Source organism: Bombina bombina, chromosome 6 (assembly GCF_027579735.1).
Source record: "Bombina bombina isolate aBomBom1 chromosome 6, aBomBom1.pri, whole genome shotgun sequence".
NCBI lineage: Eukaryota > Metazoa > Chordata > Amphibia > Anura > Bombinatoridae > Bombina > Bombina bombina.
In genome coordinates this window covers 361,006,201-361,030,497 of record NC_069504.1, presented here as the reverse complement: position 1 = coordinate 361,030,497, position 24,297 = coordinate 361,006,201, and the positions used below count along the sequence as shown (strand labels likewise).

Sequence of the window (24,297 nt, the reverse complement as noted above, 5' to 3'; positions counted from 1 at the left end):
GGGGGGAGTGTCTTATTATCCACTTGCAGTGGTCTTTCCAGCTACCTTTTCAACAGAGCTAAACTGAGAGCTTCTAAGTAAGTTTTTAAACGGTTTTATACTGGATTTTTTATATCAGTATCTGTGCATCTTATTCTTTATAGTTCTGTCTATTGCATGCAGTTATATGAAAATGAGTGTGTACTGTCCCTTTAAAGAAAACAATTGGAAATTAACATTTTATTGCTTATCTCTTCTACCTCTGTGAGTGTAATTTCTTCTGCTGGCTATGTTTACTCAGCTTATTTATAGCCTATACTTTTAAATGGATTGTAAAGTTTAAGGAATTAGTGCTCGGTATCTAAAAATAATCTTAAAAACAGGGGCACTTTAATTCATTTAAACTTTACGATGGTTCTTTTTTAAAAATATTTACCTTTCCATTATGGAAAACAGATCACTGATTCCCCTGCCCGCTTCTCCTGCTGTAGTTAGCATATCAATGACGAATCTGGCTTCCTCCAATTGTTGCTTGCCCCCTTTGGTGTCCAGCTCGTGTGGCACGCAACGATTGGAGGAAGCCGGATTCGTCATCGATATGCTAACTACAGTAGGAGATATGGGCAGAGGATCTGCGGTCTGTTTTCCATAACGCAAAGGTAAGTATTTTTAAAAAGAAGTATCGTTGTAAAGTTTAATGAATTAAAGTGCCCCTGTTTTTAAAATTATTTTTAGATACCGGGCACTAATTCCTTAAAATTTACTATCACTTTAAGTATAGAAACTTTCAGTATAGGTAGGGATAAACATAGCCACCAAGCACTATCCAGGGTGCAGAACCAAAAATGGGCCGGCTCCTAACCTTACATTCCTGCTTTTCAAATAAAGATACCAATAGAACAAATATATTTTAATAATACGAGTAAATTAGAAAGTTGCTTAAAAATGCATGCTCTATCTGAATCCTGAAAGAAAGAAAAAAAATTGGGTTTTATATCCCTTTAAACACACACACTACAGCCCCTATAGAAGCAGAGAAAAGGCTAATAATAGCAAAGGGCACACAGTTATTTAAGGTAATTTTGAAATGTTTTTGTAATGGATAAAAAAAAAAAAAATTGTGTAAGACACTACTGAAGGCACGGAAGGGTTAACCTCACATGACACAATATTAGTTAAAACAAACTGAAGGCAGGAAGGGGTTAACTTCACAGCTTTTCATGCAGCCTGGTTACTTGCAACATTGTGTTAATAGTAGCATCACTAAGATAGAAAACCTCTAAAATACTGCAACATTGCACTAACAGTGGTAGCACTCTTGAATATGTACAATATCTTTAGAAATGTACCTAATTTGTTTTGTCAGAATATATTAAAGTGGTGGTAAAATTTAGCTAATCAAATGATATATATGTAATCTTTGCCATTAATAAAGTATATGTATACTTTTTTTTTTAAATTTGTGAAAAAGGTTAAATCCGTGCCTATAGTAATGTTTATATTGCAATGTCATGCATGCCCACTGGGATGAACGTTTTTTTTTTTTTTTTTTTTTTTTTTATGACAATTCCAATGAATATCCAATCAGTGTGTGTGTCATACAACACTCTTCTCAAAGTCCAGCCCTTTGAAATCCGTTACTGGACACTCAAGTCAAAATAAACTTTTATGATTCAGAAAGAGCAAGACGGTTTCCAGTTGACTTCCATTATTACATTTTGTACAGTCTTTTTATATGCACACTTTCTGGGGAACAAGATCCTGCTGAGCATGTGCTCAAGCTGACAGGGTATATGTATACTAGCAGGGCCGTCTTTAACACAGGGCAAAAGGGGCAGCTGCCCAGGGCCCAGTCTCTGTTGAGGGGCCCAAGAGTCCTAAAAAAAAAATATTTTTTTTTATGGTTCATACCAGACTGCTGATGTGACATGGGGAACACACACATTCAGTCATAATACTGTCACAGTCAAAAGTACTCTGCTTATATATATATATTTTTAAAACTGTTCCAGACCGTGCCGGTGTCATGTGACATGCCAAGCTATTGCCATGTGCTGCTATAGATGTGCACTGTGCATCACTGAATGCAAAGCCCTAACTCGGTATCCAGCCATTCCCACTGCATCAGAAAAGGTCCTACTGGGGTTACCATTGTTACCAGGTAACTGCTCTGGTGGTGGGGATTGTTTCTGGGTAGGGCTGACTGTAGGCGCATGCAGCAGAAAGCTGGAGCGGCAGGCACATGAGGATTTGAGCATCTGTGCAGCTGCGTACACTGCTCTCTTCAGTCTTGAGGCTGTATGACACATCTCTCACTGTATCCATGCAGCATTGGGCAGACGGCATCCAGTCTGCTGGTCCCCTTAGCCCTTCTCTTTCTGCTGTGGCCCTAAGATCAACTAACTGAAGTTTGTTAGGGGAACAGTGCTTTGTAGAAAGGTGTCAGTGGGAAGAATAAGTGAGTGCACACACGCCCCTCCCCATGCAGCATTGTCTAGTGCAGGGTGAGAGGGAACTTGTTCCTAGCAAAGAAGTGACATGTGCTGCTGTGGCTGATGTATAGTGTCATGCTGATACTTCACACATTAATGTAAGGTTTATTTTTATAGTTTTTGTTTTCTCTCTGTCTCAGATTTTACAGCTTCCCATAGTAGTTCTGCTGTTTCAGTCAATCAACTTATATTTGTCTGCCCCTATGCTTCCTCCTCAGTCTTTAACTTGCTTTGCTCCTGTTGGCTGCCCTAAATCTCTTTAACCAGCTAAACTCACACCAGAATCACATTCAAAAGAATATTAAATTAATCCACAGTGGAGGCATTTATATATTTATTTACTTATTAATACTGCTTAGGTCCAGTTTCACATATTGCAATTTATTTCAATTTTTTTAAATGATTAGCCCAGCAGTGATGATCCACTGCTTGGCTAATAATTTTGAAAACAATTATAAAATAAATTGATTTAGTTGTTTTTTGGGATGTTGGGGTGGTGAGCGAAATTGCATAGGGTGGGGGGGGGCAAGAATTTTTTTGCCCAGGGTCCAGTCAATATTAAAGACGGCCCTGTATACTAGTCTGTGATTGGCTGAAGTCTGTTACATGAAACAGGGGGCCGGAAAATGGGAGAAAATATGTATTTGTCAGGAAAAAAATCTCCTGCTTATTTGAAATTCAGAGCAGGTGTTAAATCATTGTCTTTTATTATGCACTTGTTAATTCTACTGCATTGAGTAGTCCTTTAGGAAGCCTATGTAGAGAGTGGGACCCTGTACGTCACCGGTCATTAAGGGTTTGCCTGGTTGCTATAGCCTGGGTCTTGCTGCTATTAGATCCTCCCTCCCTCCTGCAGGCTTGTTCAAATGTTGTTAAAGAGACCCTTCCCTCAAATTTTGAGGTACAACCTTGCAAAAGTGACAGCCTCCAAACATATAAGTTTCTTTCACAAGTTTGCTGGTAGTTTCTCTCACTCTTCAATTGCAATTTGTTCAAGCTCCTAAATATTTGCTGGGTGCAATTTCCCAATGGCAGATTTCAGCTCTTTCCAAAGATTTTCAGGTGGATTGAGATGAGGACTAATTGCTGGCCAGTGTAAAACAATGATGATTACCAATGCATCTTACAGTAAAACATGCTAACTATTTATAAAAAAAAAACTAGGTATGGGTTGAAAACAATGGGTCCTCAAGATGGAGAATGAACCAAAGCTCATATCCAAAAGAATAGATAGGGCATTCATTCCTTTTATAAGCTTAATTTTATTGCCTATAAACTAATCACTGATCTGCATTGTCGACCATTCCTCACAATGATTTTGGTTTCACTAGGTAGGTTTTGGCTAAGGAGCAGTCATGCATTTGTATGTTTTGCTTTCAGTAGTATGATCCTCTTTGGTCATTGTCCATAAAGCCCATCTTGGTGTAGTATGTGGCATATGGTACGTGTTACAACTATTACTTCAGATTGCTCCAGCCCAGGAATTTGATAGTCATGATAGACTTCTCAATAACATTGCAAACTGTTAAAACAGGGATGCTAAGGTCTTTAGAGATGGTCTTGTGCCCTTATGTTTGTTGACGATAGTGTTTCGGATGCCCTCAGAGACCTCTTGTCTTCACCATTGTGGACAAAAGCTATTTCACTACATGATATAAAAAATATTCAAGGGTGCCAGTAATGTTGACTAGAAGTGTATATAAAAGCTGACAAGAAAATGTGACATGAACATCTCTGTAAAAAAGGAAAATATCTTACCTCAAAATTCCTCATTAAAGTGAAAGTAAATCCTAGCGTTTTACAAACGCTAGGATTTACTGTTGAAACAAATAAAGGGGACTTTCATTCATGAAGTATAAGATACTTCATGTAGAAAGCTCCTTTATTTGATTCAATCGATCGCCGCTCTTAGCTCCTACAGCAGCCTACGGCTAAAATATTTTTTGGCTAAGAGGTGACTTTTTCACCTCTTAGCCAATAGCCGTGCGGTAAATCCGGCTTGGCGCCCATGGGAGCCGGATTTACAGCACGGCTATTGGCTAAGAGGTGAAAACGTCACCTCTTAGCCAAAAATGTTTTTAGCCATGCGCTGCTGTAGGAGCTAAGAGTGGCGATCGGGTGAATCAAATAAAGGAGCTTTCTACATGAAGTATCTTATATTTCATGAATGAAAGTGCCCTTTATTTGTTTCAATAGTAAATCCTAGCGTTTGTAAAACTCTAGGATTTACTTTCACTTTGAATACATCCCATTGTAGAAAGAAATTAATGGGACATCAAAGTCAAATTTAAATATTCATAATTCAAATAGGGCCATCTCACTAAACTTTTAAAAATCACTTCTATTATTCTATTATCAAATTTAATTTGTTTTATTGGTATCCTTTGTTGAAAATCATATGCACGTATCCTCAGCAACAATGTGCACTAGTAGGAGCTAGATGTCACTTGATGGCTACACACGTATGCCTCTTATCAACTTACCAGATGTGATTCATATAGAGCATGCAGTTATAAACAACTTTGCAATTTACTTCTATTACCAAATTTTCTTTGTTCTTTTGGTAACCTTTGTTGAAAAGCATGGAGGTAAGCTCAGGAGCGTACACATGTCAGCAGCACTTTATGGTACCAGTTTTTTCAAGAGTGTTACACATTAGCAAGAGTACTTGATGACAACTTTTTCCTAATGTAGTTCTCCAGACATGTGCACACTACCTACCAGGTATTTCATCAACAAACAAACAATATCAGAACTAAACAACTTTGATAATAGAAGTAAACTGGAAACTTTTTTTTTTTTAGAGTATGCTCTGCCCGAATCACAAAAATAAGTTGGATTCTATGTCCCTTTAACTATGTGTTTAATCTCTTTTGTAGGGGTTAAACATATATTTATACACATTCATTAGTTCAATAATAAAATGCCCTAACATTACAGCATTTTCTTTTTGCACTTTTATGTCCTTTAAGCATCAGTTTCTTGTTCTGGGACTAAAAAGGGAGTGTGCATCTGGCATGTGCAGGCACATTCAGTGTTTTTTCTCTCCTCAGTTTAAAGGAATATGAAACCCCAATGTTTTTCTTTAATTATTCTGATAGAGCAGGCATTTTTAAGCAACTTTCTAATTTACTCCTATTAATTTTTCTTCGTTGTCTTGGTATAGTTATTTAAAAAAGCAGGAATGCAAATTTAGGAGCCGGACCATGTTTGGTTCAGCACCTGGGTAGCGCTTGCTGATTGGTGGCTAAATTGCATGCTCTATCTGAATCACAGAAAAAAAATTGGGTTTCATATAGCTTTGAGGACATTTAAAATCTTGCATGATCAAAGTGTGAACACAACACTGATTATGCTGATATGATTTCTTTCTCATCATGCAGATGAATAGGAAAAGGCGCTGAATGGTAACCACTGTCAGAGCATTTACTCTGGTGAATAGTTCTTAGTTTAAGACAGTGTCACCGTCTGGAATTGGAGCACCAATCGCGCTCCAGTTCCATATGCAAACAGATGCCTGGAGCTCAGGAACTCCAGCTCTTGGCTGCAATGGCCGAGAGTGCTGGAGCTTCCTGCAGCTCAGATGTGTATATATACATTGTGTGGTATGGAAGCCAAAGTACCTCACAACGTGTATATGTACATCTTGGGGTTAAATGATGGCCCTCAAATGAGTAAGATGGTAACTACCAGGGCTACAAGAAGTAGACCAACATCTCCACAGGGCTCTAGCTAATATTTATTTATTAGCAGCACCTACCCTCTGGAACACTCTCCCTAGTGCTGTCAGGCTTTGCCCTAATCTTTCTTCCTTTAAATGCTCTCTGAAAACTTTTCTGTTCAGGGAAGCCTACCCCCCCACCCAATAATAAATTAATTTCACTTACCTAACATTCCCCTCATTTAACTCTGCATTAACATCTTTTTCAATCTTGCAGTTCTCACCTCCTGTTTCTCAACCTCCCACCCTTCTAGATTGTAAGTTCTCATGGGAATAGGGCCCTCAATTTCTCCTGTATGTGTTTGTAAATTTTGTCCTGTCTCTTACAAGTTTTATATTATTGTTTTATTTAAATGAAATGTATCCGTGGACAGCGCTGCGGAATATGATGGTGCTTCATAAATAAAGAATAATAATAATTTATTTCAGGTTACACCCTTGTGTCTGTGTGCAGCGGCTATCTTCATGTACGTCTTAGTATCAGTGTTGTAATAATACACTATTGTTGCACTAAAGTCCTGACATGCATCGTTTCATGTTGATTTAGCTCTGGTGGAATGATGGAAGAGTTGGCATTGGCTATACCATACTGGCCCTCCCTTCATCAAATAACTTTGTAACTAATTCCTCATAATTAATAAGGAAATAAGGAAAATAAACACAATCTAAATTGTACTTAGAAGTAAGTAAATTATAGCAAGTTTATTGCTATATAAATACTTTATATATTTTTTTAAACTTGTTTTTAACTAATTTACTGTTTGTGGTAAATTCAATTTAAGCTGCATATATATCGGTTGACCTATATGTACCGGATAATGCAGTGGGTTGCAACCGTTGACTATAAACTTGGATTTAGCCATGTTTAAACTTGCTTAATATAGATAATTACTATTTCATAAATATTAAAACTCTTTGGTGAAGCATAGTTGATTGCGTTATTTTGATCTTCTAAGTTAACTTTTGTGAGTAATAAAACAAACAAACACAAAGGGAAGGCTGGGTATTGTGACAGCCCTGAAGAGGGAGAGGCATGCTGTAGGAATGTCATTAAACATGTTTATAAGCACATAATATCAAAGGAGGGAAAGTTTAGCAATCTTTAATTAGTTTATATTTCTCAAGTCTTATGACCATGTAAGAACGTAGTTTCCCTAAAAATCTCTATCTATCTATCTATCTATCTATCTCCATCTCTCCATAAACCTGGAACGTTTCTGTGGATAGTATGGTATGAAAATAAGCAGACCATTTTTGTTAATTATTTAATATGGTGTTCTAGAGGCTAAACGCCTTATTTATATTGCAACATGACTTTTTTGTTTTTAAGTTCTTTTTATTCCTTATTAAATGTTTTTGCAAATGTATTATGACCACATGAATAGTTTTATTGTATTCAATTCAATTAATAATGTAACAATGTTTGCCTTTGCAGTGGGTTTTGATGACTTGGTAACAACCCCAGTACATGGAGATCCATATCAAGTGAGTGAATGTCTTGTACAATTCATCAAACACCTAAAATCTTCCAATATTTTTACTTTTCATTTCAGATACAAGGAACCCCCCCCCCCCCCCGAAATACTGAATTACAGAATGTTAATATAACCTTAGTGCATTCATTGTGGTCATAATTAGATCACCACAAGACAGAAAAATAATACTCATACAAGATAAACTATCTAGATCCTGATGTACAAATTCTGTTTGCTGCCCACTGTCAAAGTCCATAATAAAACACAAAACAGCAGCCCAATGTTAGGCAAAGAGTATGATTTAAAAAATAATAATAAAAAGTGTTCCAAACTGTGAATAATTCACAAACAGAAGAACAGAGTTCTTATATGAATAAATACAGAAAATGGTGAACTAAATTTATACAGTGCATAAAACAACATAAATTTGAGACCAAACCACAACTGAATTTTTAAAGTACGGTCAAATAATGTCCTTTTTATTTAAGACTTCTTGGATCCTTCACTCAAAAAATCCCCTAAAAAACAGAAATAAACCATCATTGCACAACAATGTAGCATTGAGGATGAGACATACCGCTAAAGACTAGGGATACTCTGTTGGCGTATATGGTTTACTGAAACAGAAACAGAGGCGCCACATGTGTAGATCAATAAGGACCACAATATCGAAGCAAGACAAGACACAGGGTACTCACAAAAGTGGAGGCACTCTGTTGTGCCTATGGGAGCAGGCTGGTATTCTGACAGCAAACCAGCTGGCTGTGCAAGGGAATCCCCGTCGTAGCAAACAGCACTGGTATCCTGTGACTTCTGGTCTCCAAACTGCCACTCTTGCCTGGATCACTTTCTTCAAGCTGGATACAAGATACAAGCCTGAGGAAACGGGTCTATTCCCGAGAAACGCGTCGCTATTATCTCTGCAAATTGAGAGGAGACTTGCTTTTAACACACCCAGCTGTAACTTGCCTTATTGTTGGTGTTTTTATTCTGTACAATAATAAATGCTAATATTACTTTTTACAAGTCTGGCGTTAGTGTTGCAGTCTCCTTGTTAGTAACCTAAGGGCAGACCAACCCTTCTCCCTTTCCTTACTCCAGTTCCAGCTTGAAGAAAGTGATCCAGGCAAGAGTGGCAGTTTGGAGACCAGAAGTCACAGGATACCAGTGCTGTTTGCTACGACGGGGATTCCCTTGCACAGCCAGCTGGTTTGCTGTCAGAATACCAGCCTGTTCCCATAGGCACAACAGAGTGCCTCCACTTTTGTGAGTACCCTGTGTCTTGTCTTGCTTCGATATTGTGGTCCTTATTGATCTACACATGTGGCGTCTCTGTTTCTGTTTCAGTTATCCATCATAGAAGTTGCATCATCCTTGTGGGTGAAGACCGAGAGCTGCCTGTTCACACGGATATTTGAGGACATTTATTGGACTTTTCTATAGTCATACTGGTTACGACTAGTGTTACGTTTGTATATATATTTTATATTTCACAATTTATTTATTTTATATATTCATATTGTGTTTTGAGATCCATATACACTAAGTTTTTTTATAATATTTATCATTGTATTTTAGCGCCTCCTATAGGAGACCTGTGTATTACAGGTACTCCTGTATTTATATTGGCGTATATGGTTTAGCTGTTGATTGCTTGTTGTAAAACTTGAAAGAGAGTGCAGAGTACCTAAAGAGTCTTACCATTTTTTGTAACCTTGCTAAGTGGTTTTACATCCCCCTTCTTTTTTTTTTTTGTCTTTTTTTTTATGTACATAGTTTTAAATAATTGTTTGAAGAAAATTGATCCTGAGATCCGGAAGGATTACTTGTTACGCTGTTTACATAGAGCTATTTGTAGCTCAGAAAAGTGTTAGTGTTCTGTGTCTATATTTCAGAAGAAGTATTGTTTGCTACATTGTTGCAATATGATGGTTTATCTCTGCTTTTTTTTTGAGTGAAAGATCCAAGAAGTCTTCAATAAAAAGGATGTGATTTGACCGTACTTTGAAAATTCAGTTGTGGTTTGGTCTGAAGTTTTGTGCTTTGTGTATAATTAAAGGGCCATAATACCCAAATGTTTAAACACTTGAAAGTGATGCAGTATAGCTGTAAAAAGCTGACTAGAAAATATCACCTGAACATCTCTATGTAAAAAAGAAAGATATTTTACCTCAAAAGTTCCTCAGTAGCCACATCCCATTGTAAAGGATTTCTAAGCAGCATATTAGTATGTCTGTCCTGGGACAGCTGAAAGGATGAGCCTCGTGAACTCTCATATTATTTCACCAATCAGGTAAAGGAAGCTTACTATGAAATCTCATGAGAGTTAAGTCAAATCTCATGAGATCACAGTAAGAGTTCATGACCTCAGCACTGCTGATGCTGATTGGCTGCTGTTCATTTCTTCATTTTTTTTTTTTTTTTACCTGCAGCTGGGAGCAGCTGAGTATAACTTTTTACACAGAACTTACTCTGCTGAGCTGAGGAGTTTGTGAGGTAAAATATCTTCCTTTTTTACATAGAGATGCTCAGGTGATATTTTCCTGTCAGCTTTTTACAGTTATACTGCATTAGTTTCAAGTGATTTAGCATATGAGTATTATGTCCCTTTAAGTTAACAATACTATTTAAATAGAAAAACATTGTGAAGACTGGATATAGACCTGAAATGTGTTTGAACTATATCATGAATAAAAGTATATTCATAACATTATTAAAAATGCTGCTGGTTTTGTTTCACTGTGGTCTTTGACCTAGCAGTGTGCTGTACCATATAGTCTTTTGTTTATGTATTATTGTAGAGTCACGCTATCCCACCTATGCAGTACAGGCTGTATGTAGCCTAAAGGGATGTTTTCTTGTCCTCAGGTTACGTATCTTATTCGGTTTTTACTATTATTTTTTAAAATTATTATTTAAATTATTTTTTACATTTACAGGTTACAGCAAGAGAATCAAAGGGACACTATACTGTAAAATGTGTTTCCCCTTTTGTGTATATTCACATACTTGTTACACACACTAAAGAGTATTAAATGTATGAAAAACATAATTTATGTAAGAATTTAGTCCATGAGCTAGTGACGTATGGGACACACAATCCCACCAGGAGGGGCAAAGTTTCCCAAACCTTAATTTGCCTATAAATACACCCCCCCCACCACACCCACAATTCAGTTTAACGAATAGCCAAGAAGTGGGGTGATAAGAAAGGAGCGAAAAGCATCAACAAGGAATTGGAATAATTGTGCTTTATACAAAAAAAATCATAACCACCATAAAAAGTTTGGGTCTCATGGACTCTTGCCAATATGAAAGAAATTAATTTATCAGGTAAGTTCTTACATAAATTATGTTTTCTTTCATGTAATTGGCAAGAGTCCATGAGCTAGTGACATATGGGATAGCAAATACCCAAGATGTGGAACTCCATGCAAGAGTCACTAGAGAGGGAGGGATAAAAATAAAGACAATCAATTCCGCTGAAAAACTAATCCACAACCCAAATCAAAAGTTTTAATCTTTATAATGAAAAAAACTAAAATTATAAGCAGAAGAATCAAACTGAAACAGCTGCCTGAAGTACTTTTCTACCAAAAACTGCTTCTGAAGAAGAAAAAACATCAAAATGGTAGAATTTAGTAAAAGAATGCAAAGAAGACCAAGTTGCTGCTTTGCAAATCTGATCAACAGAAGCTTCATTCTTAAAAGCCCAGGAAGTAGAAACTGACCTAGTAGAATGAGCCGTAATCCTCTGAGGCGGGGATTCACCCGACTCCAAATAAGCATGATGAATCAAAAGCTTTAACCAAGATGCCAAAGAAATGGCAGAAGCCTTCTGACCTTTCCTAGAACCAGAAAAGATAACAAATAGACTAGAAATCTAGCACAAACTTACTTCACCACCTCCATAGGAGGCAACGTTTGTAAAAACTGAATTGTGGGTGTGGTGGGGAGTGTATTTATAGGCATTTTGAGGTTTGGGAATCTTTGCCCGTCCTGGTGGGATTGTGTGTCCCATACGTCACTAGCTCATGGACTATTGCCAATTACATGAAATAAATAGCACATTTATGTTATTTATGTGTTTGAAATAGCATGTTTTGCTCATTGAAACTACAGCTCATTCTCAAGAACATGCTTATTCAAATGGGCCTGCTTAAATACTTAGGTATTGAATTTTTCATCATGGTGGTTGTTGTTTTAATGACTAACGATCATATATTTTAAAGGGACATTCCAGTCAAAATGTATATGTACTTAGATGAATTACATCTTTGAATAGAAACATAATTCCAATATACATGTATTTGCAAAAATGCTTCTAATAAAAGTTATGACTTTTTTATTAACATTTTTCTCTGCATGCGCATGTGAAGCATAACTAGATATTCACAGTGCACCAGCATTTTAAGTATTACAGCTGCTTAGAGCACTAGAGGGGCTTGTATAATGTCAGCAATTAACAATCTGAATCATTACCAGATAGTACAAGCACCTTAGGCTCTCTGAGGTAGTGCTGTGTTTAAAATGCTGGTGCACGGTGCATACTTAAATACACTTTTGAAACAGCTATAGCTTTTAATATAAGCATTTTTGCTAGTACATGTATATTACAAAAACACTTCTATTTAAAACTGAAATGCATCCATGTGTATTCCAATTTTGGCTGGAATATCCCTTTTTAATTGCAAGAATAAACCTAATGAACCAATGCAATGTAATACGTTGCAGCTGGTATAGTATGTCATTGGGAACACATTAAAGGGGAAAATAAAGTACAGGGTACCTTTAAGTGCTAGACAGACATGCTGTGATTATACATACAGTATATACTACTTTATATGTTGTACTTTACTCAGCAGCATACAAGTCAATAAAATGTGTCCCTATCACAATATATCTGCCTTTATAGTACTGTCACACTGGCTATAGAATATATATTTAGAGTGCCTCATGCTGAACGTACTTTAGCAGCTAAGTGGAACCAGCAATTGACAAAGGAGGACTATTTAAATTTATTAGCAGAGTAACTAGTTTAGGGAAGGTGTAAAAGTGGCAAGTTGCAGATTATATAGTATTCTTTTCCCAAGGCACTGGTATTTAGAAGAGCAAATTATAGGTTCACTGTTAATGAGTGGAATCACATGTATTTGTTATGTAGCAAATCATGTGCCTTTTTATACTATTTCCCATCATAACCCAGACGATAAACGTACCCTATTAATTGACATAAGCAAAATAAATGGTTCTATGCTGCATGTCTTTTATCTTCTAGGACGGCTCTGGTTTTGGTGATGGCTATGCAGCAATAGCACATGCTGACCGACTGACCCAGGAACCAGAGAGTCTGCGAATATGGAGAGAGGAGCAGAAGCAACGTCTGGAGGAGCTCGGTAGGACACTTAATGGCAGCAGAGAGATAACGTAGATTATTAAAAATATATTTGTATATACATTAGCCATAAAAATGTAAACTTCACTACCACATCTACTACTATTACACATCTTTAGTCTCTTTCATCACTATTGTTTATGACTTTAGAGATATTTACAGAATGAGAATTAGTGCAGCTCACTCTAGTCAATAGCAGAGTCACTAGTAGCTGTTTTAGTTCTTCTATATCAGTAGTTCTAAAATATTTATGCTGTGCTACACCCTGACCATTTAACCTGATATCCCTGATTTATTTTTCATGTACCAGTGACACCATTATTGTTAGTTTGTTTGTCCCTTTTAATCATCTAACAAAGATTATTTTTTGTCACCTTCTTACTTGCTTGCTGGGTGCATTTGAAACATGTAAAAAATATTTTGTGCTTTTTAAAAATACACAAAAAAAAACGTTTTTACTCTGTGTGTGTGTGTGTGTTTCAGTGTTGTAACCCTACTTATGTATCAGGTGTTTATAGTTGTCCTATGTATCTTTTAGATGCAGCATCCAAAGTGACAGAACAGGAGTGGAGAGAGAAAGCCAAGAAGGATTTAGAGGAGTGGTACCAGAGGCAGTCTGAACAAATAGAAAAAAACAAAGTTTCCAACCGGTAGGTAAATTCTACATGTCAGCTACGAGAAGAAAGGCAGTGAACTAATAATAGAACGGGGCAAGATAAACAGTTTGTTGATATAGAACCTGCCAGACTCGGCCTTTATAACACATTAGCAGTGACAACTTTAACCAAAGGAACTTTTCAGATGTGAAAGGGAAATGAAACAATTTTTTCTTTTATGATTCAGATTCATGCAATTTTAAGCAACTTTCTAATTTACTCCTATTATCAATTTTTCTTCATTCTCTTGGAATATTTATTTGGAAAGCAGAAATGTAAGCTTAGGAGCCGGCCCATTTTTGGCCCAGCACCCTGGGTAGCGCTTGCTTGACTGGTGGCTAAATGTAGCCACCAATCAGCAAGCACTACCCAGGGTGCTAAACCATACATGGGCAGGCTCCTAAACTTATATTCCTGCTTTTTAATATAAAGATACCAAGAGAACGAAGAAAACATGATAATAGGAGTAAATAAGAAACTTGCTTAAAATTACATGCTCTATCTGAATCATGAAAGAAAAAATCTGGGTTTCATATCCTTAAGTTTATTGCAAAAATGCTTTTAGTGGTATTTGACACACACTGTTATGCACTTACAAGTACAGTTTTTATGTCCTTTAGAAGATTGGGATATTGTTTTGCGTTCAGCAGTAATTTGCTAGTTTAATAACACTTTTTTTGTTTTTTTGGAAACAAATCCAGACAACTAATAAAATAAATAATAAATTAACAAAATGGTAAAAATTCCTGGCTTTGAGCATAAAGAACTATAGTATTGGGTGGAAAGTATTTTGATATGTCATGATTCAAAACCATGTACTACTTTTCTCTTTATGTTAATAAAAACAGCAGTCTGTACTAAGTATGCAATTATATCTGCTCTCTTAATTGTTCCTACAACAGTGTTGTCTAATTATGTTCAGTTGCGGGCTGAATGTAATAAGTTAAAAGCTTTGTATTGACACCCAAAGCAACCATCCCTTTGGAAGACCCTCTTCCTTCCTATTCTTTCTCACATATAAGGGTTTTTTCTTTTTCTTTAAAGGGCCATATGTAGGTATTTTAGGCCAAGAGGCAAAATCAAGGATATTATGGCCTAGAAAATGGAACTCAAAAATATTAGTGCTATTGTGTACAAACATCGCTCAACTTTAATAAATAGCATTGGCATTCGAGTGAAAGTACTTATATCTGGATGTACGATGGCGCTGGAGAGCAAAATCCCTCACATAACAGACTCTTATAGGAGAGCTGAAGTTCTTCACTAGCATTTTTAAACTTTGTGGAAAAGTAAAACATTTTTTTTATTTGATCGGATTTTGCTGCAAAATTGTTGCATGACATATACCATATCAGTAGATACAAGGTGGATGAAGGATACTCGGCAATCTTGTGCAGCGGTAAAAAACTTTTTCTTTATTTATGAAGACCACTTTAAAAGACAGATGTCAGCTTCTTTTTTCAAATACTATATACAGCACACTTTGAACAAGCAGTAGGTTGGTGGTCACTAATGCTGACGCGTTTCGGCTCCCCACGCCGTAGTCATAGCATACCTTAGTGACCATCAGCCTCAATTTAAAAAGGATTACATCAAACCCTATTGGTTAATTCCAAACACACCTCCTATGCTGCTTAACTACCATATTGTCTCTTATAGATGAGTACATACTGGTATCAACCTAGTCTAAACTTAAACTGACAGGTTTCCCTATGTGACTTTATACAATATCCTTGTCACTATTTTAAACTACACTTAGTTATACTTAATTAGATTTGATTTAATTCTTAATTTTTAATGTTATCATTTTACGGCTCCATTGACTATTGTTTGATCTCAATGGGTGATATTTCACATATAATACACTATAATTCATCTATTGATTTGGTGTTATAAAGTGTAATTCATTTAGGTAATGCAATATTTTGAAGGCTGTAGTTACTTAATGCCAAAAGTTAATGAGGTCATATTCACTGTTTAGACCAGATGGTCTTCTCGTTTTCATTTTTAGTATCCAGAAGACCTCCTCTCTGGCTAACATGAGATCTCTGTTCCCTCCCCTTACTGGGGGGGGGGATATATTTGACTATTGTCCAGGTGAGTGGACTGGGGTCTTTGTCATGGACCTGGAAAAAATGTGTGATTAGGGGTGTAGTGAGTGTACCCATTTTTATGTTATTTATATGCTCACGAATTCTAGATCTGACCTCTCTTGAGGTCATACCTATGTATTGCAAACCACATTGTGTGCACGTGAGCATATAAACAACATAAGTTGCCCTGCAGTTAAAGCATCTTTCATGTAAATATGCCTCCCCAGTAATGGTACTGGTGAAACCATTTCCAACTGCTAAATACTTACAGGCTATGCAGTCTGTGTAGTGGCATCTGAATACACCTTTTGTACTTAACCATGAACTTGTGTTGTTTCTATCTCCTGATTTGAGTACAGTGGGTGCTACTTTGTTTCCAATTGTGACTCCTCTTCTATAGGAGAAGCGACAGCCCCCTTTGACTATATTGGCTAGATCATCATCGGCCAAGAGTAATGGGAAGTGCTTAGATATAATGTTGCAGACTTCCTTGTACTGATCACTATAGGTTGTCAAAAAAGTGCTTTTTTGTGCATAACTCTCATTATGTTTTTTATGTTTTGTTCTCGTCCTCAACAGAGAGTCTCTGTCTTTTTTTGTTACGTCTTTTTTGATACCAAGTACCATCTTTTTCGGATACTCTCTAGATATTAGTCTTTCTGTGAGTTCATTAGCCTGTGTTTCAAATGTTTTCTTATTCGAACAATTTCTAAGGGTCCTAACGTATTGTCCTTTGGCTATTGCTTTAAAGACTTTTTGAGGGTGACTACTCTTTGCATGAAGGATAGTATTTTTGGCCGTTGGTTTACGAAAAATACTTGTGATGATGTTGCCCTTGTCACCTCCACTTTCCCCTTCCAAAGTTACATCCAAATAGGTGATTTTCTTGGGGTCAGTCTCAAAGGTAAAGCCCAGATTCATCTTGTTATTATTGAGGTATTCAACAAAGTGTTTCACCTGATCTCTGTCACCTCTCCAAATCACCAACAGATCGTCTATAAATCTTTTGTAGAAAATAATATTGGGCTTGTGCATGTTTCTATCTCCATAAATGTGGGACCTCTCCCACCAACCCATGTAGAGGTTGGCGTAGGAGGGGGCAAACTTGGCCCCCATCGCGGTCCCACATTTCTGGAGATAGAAACAGCCATCAAAACAAAAATAATTATGGGTAAGCAAAAACTCAGTTACCCGTAGTATAAAACTGCAATGTTCCTCCTCATACTGCCCTGAATGTGTAAGAAAAAACCTTATAGCTTTTAGGCCTTCCTTATGTGGGATAGAGGAGTATAGAGATTTTACATCTATCGTTAGCCATACATTATCCTCTTTCCAGTCTTGTTCTTTAAGTAGGCCTAGCAGATGTTTCGTGTCTTTTAGATGGCTTGGAAGATTTTCCACAAAGGGCTGCAAAATCGCATCCAACCATTGCGAGAGCCTCTCCGTAAGTGAACCAATGCCACTTATGATTGGTCTTCCATGTATCTCTATGCCAGGTTTATGAACCTTTGGCAAGTGGTTGAACGTAGGTCTGATGGGGAAATTTACTTGCATGAATTTGAATGTTTCCTCATCAAACATGCCTATCTCTCTACCCTCATCTAATAGGTCTTTGAGCTCATTGCCAAAGTCATTGGTTGGATCCCTTCTTAATAGAATGTATTGTTCCCTATCTGTTAATTGTCTTCTGGCCTCCTCTACAAATTGGCTCTTGTTCATTACAACAATTGAGCCGCCCTTGTCTGCGGCTCTTATTACAAGATCCGCATTATTCTGTAATCTAGAGAGGGCTTCTTTTTCTTTTTTTGTTAAGTTAGAACCGCCCCTCTGTAATCGATTATTAGCATCCAGTGCAGTTAAATCCTTCTCTACTCTTTTTTGGAAGGTTTCCAGGATATGTCCCCTGTTCTGTATGGGGTAGAAGTTTGAATTTCCTTTAAATTTGGGAAAATATTTATTGTCATTACTTCCCTCATTCCCTGGTGTATATAAATCTTCCAATGCCAACAAATCACAATCCTCACTGAAGGTGAGATTAGGCCTAGTTGGAGCTATTATTCTATCACAATCTATGTCAATGCTGTTAGTTTGTTTGAAAAACTTCTTGAGAGTTAAAGATCTTATAAGTTTATTAACATCTAATAGTGTTGAAAACAAATTGAAATTGGATGTGGGAACAAAGCTAAGGCCTTTATTAAGTACTTTTGTTTCTGCCTCAGTGAGTGAGTAATCAGAGATGTTTATAATGTTGTTTACTATTGGTACTTTGTGTAATAACCTCTCTTGTGTTGTCTCTGTGGGTAACGATTTGATCTGGTTTGTGTCAATGTCTCTGGGTTCTGTGTTGGTATATTGGAGTTCAAACAGCTCATCATGTTTTGGCCCGCCCCCTCTATTCCAACCGGGCCCAAGCAAAAAACCTTATCAAGATCACTATTAGTTTTAGTGTTTTTCTCTGCCTGTTTGGCTGTAGGTACATATTTACTTGTGCTACTGAATGTTTCTATATTTCTAGTGTCTTTTGGGATGGAGGGGTGAGGAGGAGGCTGGGCTGGAGGTTGTACTAATATTGATTTTAATTTGGGTCTAACAGCAGTATCCTTTTGTTGGATCTGCGGTGGATTAATATAAGCTACAGGTGATGGATGAGCCCCCTCTATGTAGTTTACTTCTTCCTCTCCCCCTGAGCTGGAATATTCGTCATTTGATTCTGCTTCACTTTCACTAAATCTGACTCTTCTATTGTCCTGATTGTGATAATGACCTCTACCCCTTCTCCCCCTTCCTCTCCCCCCCCTCCTGCCTCTGTTCCCTCTGCTGTAATGTTGGTTGTTCTTAGCTAAAGTCCTGTCTCTCCTATTCCATACATAAACTTTATTCTGGTCATAGTCTGTTTGATCTCTGATGTATTTTTTGTGTTTGATCTCTAATAAAAACCTCTTAGCCTCATTTATGCTATCTGCCAAAATTTTATCAAATTTACGAAAATCCTCTAAATCCTTTCTCTTATCCAATTCCATCTGGGTCAGACCTATTTGTACAAGTATTTCTTTTAGTAAGACAGATTTAAATTCAACAATCAGCAAAATTAGCTTTAGAGAACATTCAGATAAAGTCTCATTCCAGCGTGATATAAACTCTTTATCTTCTGTTATGAAAGTCGGGAATTTATTCATTCGTAAACCCCTGGGTATAATCCCCATTTCATGGTATCTCATGAGGATCTGAATGTCACATTTTGTTTTCATTTCCCTTTTCAATAGTATTTCCATATCATCAAAGAGTGAGCTGAGAGTCAATTGGGATTTATCTGTCGTAAACACTTTGTCCAATTCTATGTCTGTCCCTTTTCTTTCAGTTGTGGATTTGAGTGAAAATATGTCACATATGTCTTCCATGTCAGTATTGTTTGTAGTGGCTGTTAGCTGGGAAATATATCAGCTTGAATGGTTACTTTATCATTCACTGTATTTGGTATCACTTTTTTGTTAAATTATGTTTCTATGTTAAGCAAAGTCCTGGTCTCTCATTCATCAGCTCGCAATCAATGTCTGAAGAAATTTTCTAAATATATGTGCAAGCGTGTACTGCAGCCGTTATCAGGATTTAAGCAAACATTTTAGCTTTTTTCTTTCTTAGATTCCTAAGTCATGCACCAAGGAGAGAATGGGTAGCCAATTGTCCCAATTGTACCATATCAGGCCTAGATCAATACCTTGGGTTTTCTATTTAAAAAAAAATATTTAACTTTGATAGGTAAATAAAAAAAACAAAGGCTTTATTTCTGTTTAAACTGAGTGATAGCAAAAATGCTAAAACATTTTCCAGTACTTTGGGCAAGTTTTTTTTCTGAAATTCCTGGTACCGAAGGGGTTAAAGGCATATGTTATATGTCAAGCTGTTTGACTGGGAAGGGCTCAAAGGTGTGCACACATACAAAACACATAAACCTTTTGAGCCCTTCCCAGTCCAAAAACTTGTTATATACCATATTCCTTTAAATCACTGTTAAAAAATGTATTTCGATAAAAAAAACTGTATTTGACATTTAATATGTGTGGGGGCTAGTGAACTCTGAAACGTCACTTGAATATAGAACACTTTGTTTTCATAGTATAAATTGATGTGTGTGTATGTGTATACTGTGTGTGTATATATATATATATATATATATATATATATATAATCTATTATTATTGTTCTATCTCTATCTATCTATTGGGTACTTAGGGTCTCAAGGCGCTAAGGTAAAGCAGATGGGAGGAGTGGGTGAGGGGATGAGCGTTTAGTCGAAGAGCAAGGTTTTGAGGTCCTTTCTGAACTTTGTAAGGGAGGTGGATTGTGCAGCAGGAGGGTGTTTCATGTCTTTGCTGCCATGTGGGAGAAGGATCTTCCACCCGCTGTGGATTTGCTGATGCGGGGGATGACTGCGAGTGCTTGGTCGGCCGATCGGAGTTGTCTGGTGGGGGTGTAGAAATTTACGCGGTGGTTGATGTATTCGGGTTCGATGTTGTATAGGGCCTTGAACGCGTGGGTAAGGCGCTTGAAGGTGATTCTCTTGTTGATGGGGAGCCAGTGAAGGTTCCTTAGGTGTGCGTTTATGTGGCATTGGCGAGGGATGTCGAGGATGAGTCTAGCTGAGGCCTTCTGGATACGTTGGAGTCTCTTTTGGAGTTTGATGTTAGAGCCGGCGTAGAGTGCATTGCCGTAGTCCAACCGGCTGCTGACGATGGTGTGGGTGACTTTTCTTGGTTTCATTAGGGATCCACTTGAAGATTTTTCGTAGCAGGTGGAGAATGTGGAAGCATGTTGAGGTGATGGCATTGATTTGTCGGTCCATGGAGAGTGAAGAGTCCAGGATGAAGCCTAGATTTCATGCGTGGTCGGTTGGGGTTGGAGGGTGACCGAGGGCTGTGGGCCACCAGGAGTCGTCCGTGAAGGAGGACTTCGGTTTTGTCTGTGTTCAGTTTGAGCCAGTTGTCATTCATCCAGGCAGCAACTGCTGTCAGGCCTTCTTGGACGTTCCTTTTGGTGGTGGTGGTGGGATCTCGGGTGAGTGAGATGATTAACTGGGTGTCGTCAGCGTAGGAGACAATGTTGATGGCGGTGAGAGGGGCCATGTAGATGTTGAAGAGGGTGGGGCTCAGCGAAGAGCCTTGCGGTACACCACAGTTGACTGGTGTAGTTTTGGAGGAGAAGGGCGGGAGTCTGACTTTCTGGGTCCTGCCGTGAGGAAGGAGGTGATCTATTCCAGGGCTTTGCTGCTGATGGTAAGGGGGCTCCAGATAGGGGATGGGGTTTAGGGGGTGGGTGGTGGAGGTTGAGTTATGAGACGTGAAACTTTCATAGATGTCGATGATCTTGCGGTGGAAGTGTGCAGCGAGGGTCCTGGAAGGGTGGGATGTCGGAGGTGTTGCTGTTGGGTTTAGAGAATTCCTTGAAGACTGAGAACAGCTCCTTGCTGTTGTGTGCGTTAGAGTTGATTCTGTCTAGGATGGCGGTTTTTATGAGGTGGTGGGGGGTCGTGATTGCTTCCTTAAAGGCAGCTTTTTCCAGAAGGGTCTTGCTGGATCTCCAGGTTCTTTCCAATTGTCTTCAGTGGCGTTTGGAGTCCTGGAGGGTCGGGGGGAACCAGCTGGCCTTGTTGGTGGTTTGGTGGCTGGACTGTTTCTTGAGGGGGGCGAGGGTGTTGGAGCAGTCTGTGATCCAGCGGTGGGGGTTGCGGGCAGAGGAGTTGGCATCTGTAGAGGTAGGTGGGGAGGATTTGTTTAGGATGCGGTGCAGTTGGTCTTGGGTAATGTTGTTCCAGTTTCCGCAGAGCGGGTGGTACTGCCGGAGGTGGGTTGTGGGTTTGTTGAAGGAGAAGTTTATGCAGTGGTGGTCAGTCCAGAGGAGTTTGATGATGTGGTTGCCTGTGGAGAAGATCGGGTCGAGGGTGTGGCCTGCTGTGTGGGTTGGGTTGTTTACGAGTTCAGTCCGATGGTTCCAAGGTTTTGTGATCGTTGGGGTTGTCAAGATGGAAGTCTAGGTCACTGAGGAGGATGTAGTCCATTGAGGCGAGGGCATGGGGGTGCGATGTGGTCAGGGATGGAGTCACAGAAGGCGGGACGAGGTCCGGGGGTATCTAGATGATGGTGCTGCGGAGGGTGGTTTTGGGGTTGACCTGGATCTTGAAGTGTAGGTGTTCCAGGCCTGGTGAGTGGTCGTCGGAGCTGGTTGTGACTTGGATGGTGTGTTTGTGGATGATGGTGATGCCTCCTCCAGGTTGGTTGCTGCGGTCCTTGTGGCAGATCTTGTAGCCTTTGGGTATTGCAGTGGCTGATGTGGGGTTCAGCCAGGCCTCGATGAGGAAGGTGACGTCTGGGGAGGTGGAGTCTAGCAGGTTCCAGATTTCTAGGGCGTGCTTGTGGATGGAGCGAGTGTTGATGCAGTTGAGGTAATTGGGTTGTTGTCCGGAGGGAGGGGAAGAAGCAGTTGCGGCAGGTGAAGGCTCCAAAGGTGTTGGTCGGGGATGCGTGGTGTATTTAATATACATTTTATTATGTATATATTCATTCCTTAACACTTTATTTCAGTTCTCCAAGAGCGCTACATTTTCCAGTGCTATTATGTGCTCACCACTTGTAATCTGAGCCAGCGATGATAGCACACCCTGCTCTATCTATTCAAAACTAGATTACAAGTGGAGCGCTAACTTATTCTGCACCCACAAACTGCATATTTGCCCGTTTGTGGGCGCTTGATAAATAACCAGCCATTGGCAATTAGCGCTTATAAAATTAACCAGAGATCAGGACTCTGTTTAATTTTATAAATGTGCCCCAAATGCCCCCAAAATCAAGTGTTTTTTTTTTTTTTTTTTTTTTAATGTAACATTTAAAAAAAAAACCAAAAAAAAAAAACCAAACTGCAATTAGCAGTTTTGGGGGGCTAAAAGCAGCGGGTGTTAGAAAAAAAAAAAAAAACGGTATTGAAAAGTGCCTTTACATTGCGGTCTGTGGGAATTGTGTGTTCCCAGTAGATATATATGTGTATAAACGCATATAAATATATATTTATGTGTAAGATTCATGAAAATAAGCACTTGCTGGTCCAACGACTTTTGTGACAACAGGAAAATCTTTTATTGATGTGACGTTTCGGGACAAAACCAGTCCCTTCCTCTGACAAACAAAAAGTGCACAAAATCAGCCTTTTAACAGGCACCAGAAATCCTCCCCTAACACATAAATATATATGTATATAGTCATCTACATATTTATTTACAATATCCTACCATCGCTGCACTACTTACAACCTTTGCTGCGCTAGTTCTAATGCCATGTATGACGACATCAGAACGAGGCTCCCATTAGAGCCTATGGAAGCCAGCTCTCATGAGCGCAATGCGAGCTCGCGTTCACATTGCTGTTAACTTGTAATACCAGTGCACATTAGCGTGCGCTGGTATTACTAGGGGAGCTCTAATATCGCTTTTGCAAAAGCGATATTTAGCGCTCCACTTGTAATCTGGTCCTAAATATATAGTGTATGCTAAAAAAATGACAACTGCATTAAGATTTTCTGGTAAATCTTAGTGCAGGTTTGCTATATGGAGAGCTCCTATAACAGAGCAAGAAAACAAATTTACACCAATTTTTTGTGACTAATTTCAAAATATATGACAAAAAAATTAGAAGCTTGGAAACATAATTCTGCCATAATAATATATTTCGTTTTAAATTTACAAATTTTTCTGACAGGTGCTTTCCTTTCAGATGGGAATAATTTGGTGACATATTATAGTGTTGATCAGCTACTCAACTCCGCTATTGTAGTGCAAAAGCAGCTATAGGCAATATGTAAATAAGTGAGTCTGTGTCCCAATAAGACTATTTATGGACACTGAAGTTTGAATTTAAAATAATTTTCATGTTTTTTTGGAATTGACTTATTCTATTTTAATTGCCGATCTAAGTTAACACCATACTGAATGTGTTTTACTTATATTGTCGCGACCGCACTGTTTTTTTTTAAAACATTCTATAGAAGGCGATGCTTCTTTTAATATTCTGCCAGTAACGGAAAAGCATTGCTACCCACATAGATTTATAGATTTCACCAAAAATCGCAATCTCGATTCGGATCCCTTTTTAAAATATCAATATGCTATAAATATTTGTTCAGCATATAGATGCAGCCCCATAAGCAGAAGTCACAATATATTGATAGGCTCAGCACTGAACTTAACTCTTGGTTCAAATCTTGTAGTGGGTGCACGTAGCAGGGGTTACTGCACACTTCCCTCAAACAGAGCATCAATACACATAATAATGCCACAGCTATATATATTAGAATGTGTGCACTCTAATCTTGTTATAAATAAAAAATCTCGGTGCATGCAGTCATAAACCATTAATTATAAAAAAAAAATTTAAGGAGAGTCATAGCTACAAATGATAGTTATGAAAAAGAATGACAAGGCAGCACTCAAAATGCATTGAAAA

The 24,297-nt window shown here is 38.2% G+C and overlaps 1 protein-coding gene across 1 annotated transcript in view; it reads left to right on the top strand.

Moving 5' to 3' along the window:
• The window catches only part of CLTB (clathrin light chain B), a 58,893-nt gene that overhangs the window by 23,431 nt on the left and 11,165 nt on the right, over positions 1–24,297 (top strand). Inside the window, exons 2-4 of the mRNA XM_053717037.1 lie at positions 7,628–7,677; positions 12,946–13,063; positions 13,601–13,712. Coding sequence (XP_053573012.1) covers positions 7,628–7,677; positions 12,946–13,063; positions 13,601–13,712 — 280 coding nt within the window. The remainder of the gene's footprint in view (positions 1–7,627; positions 7,678–12,945; positions 13,064–13,600; positions 13,713–24,297) is intronic.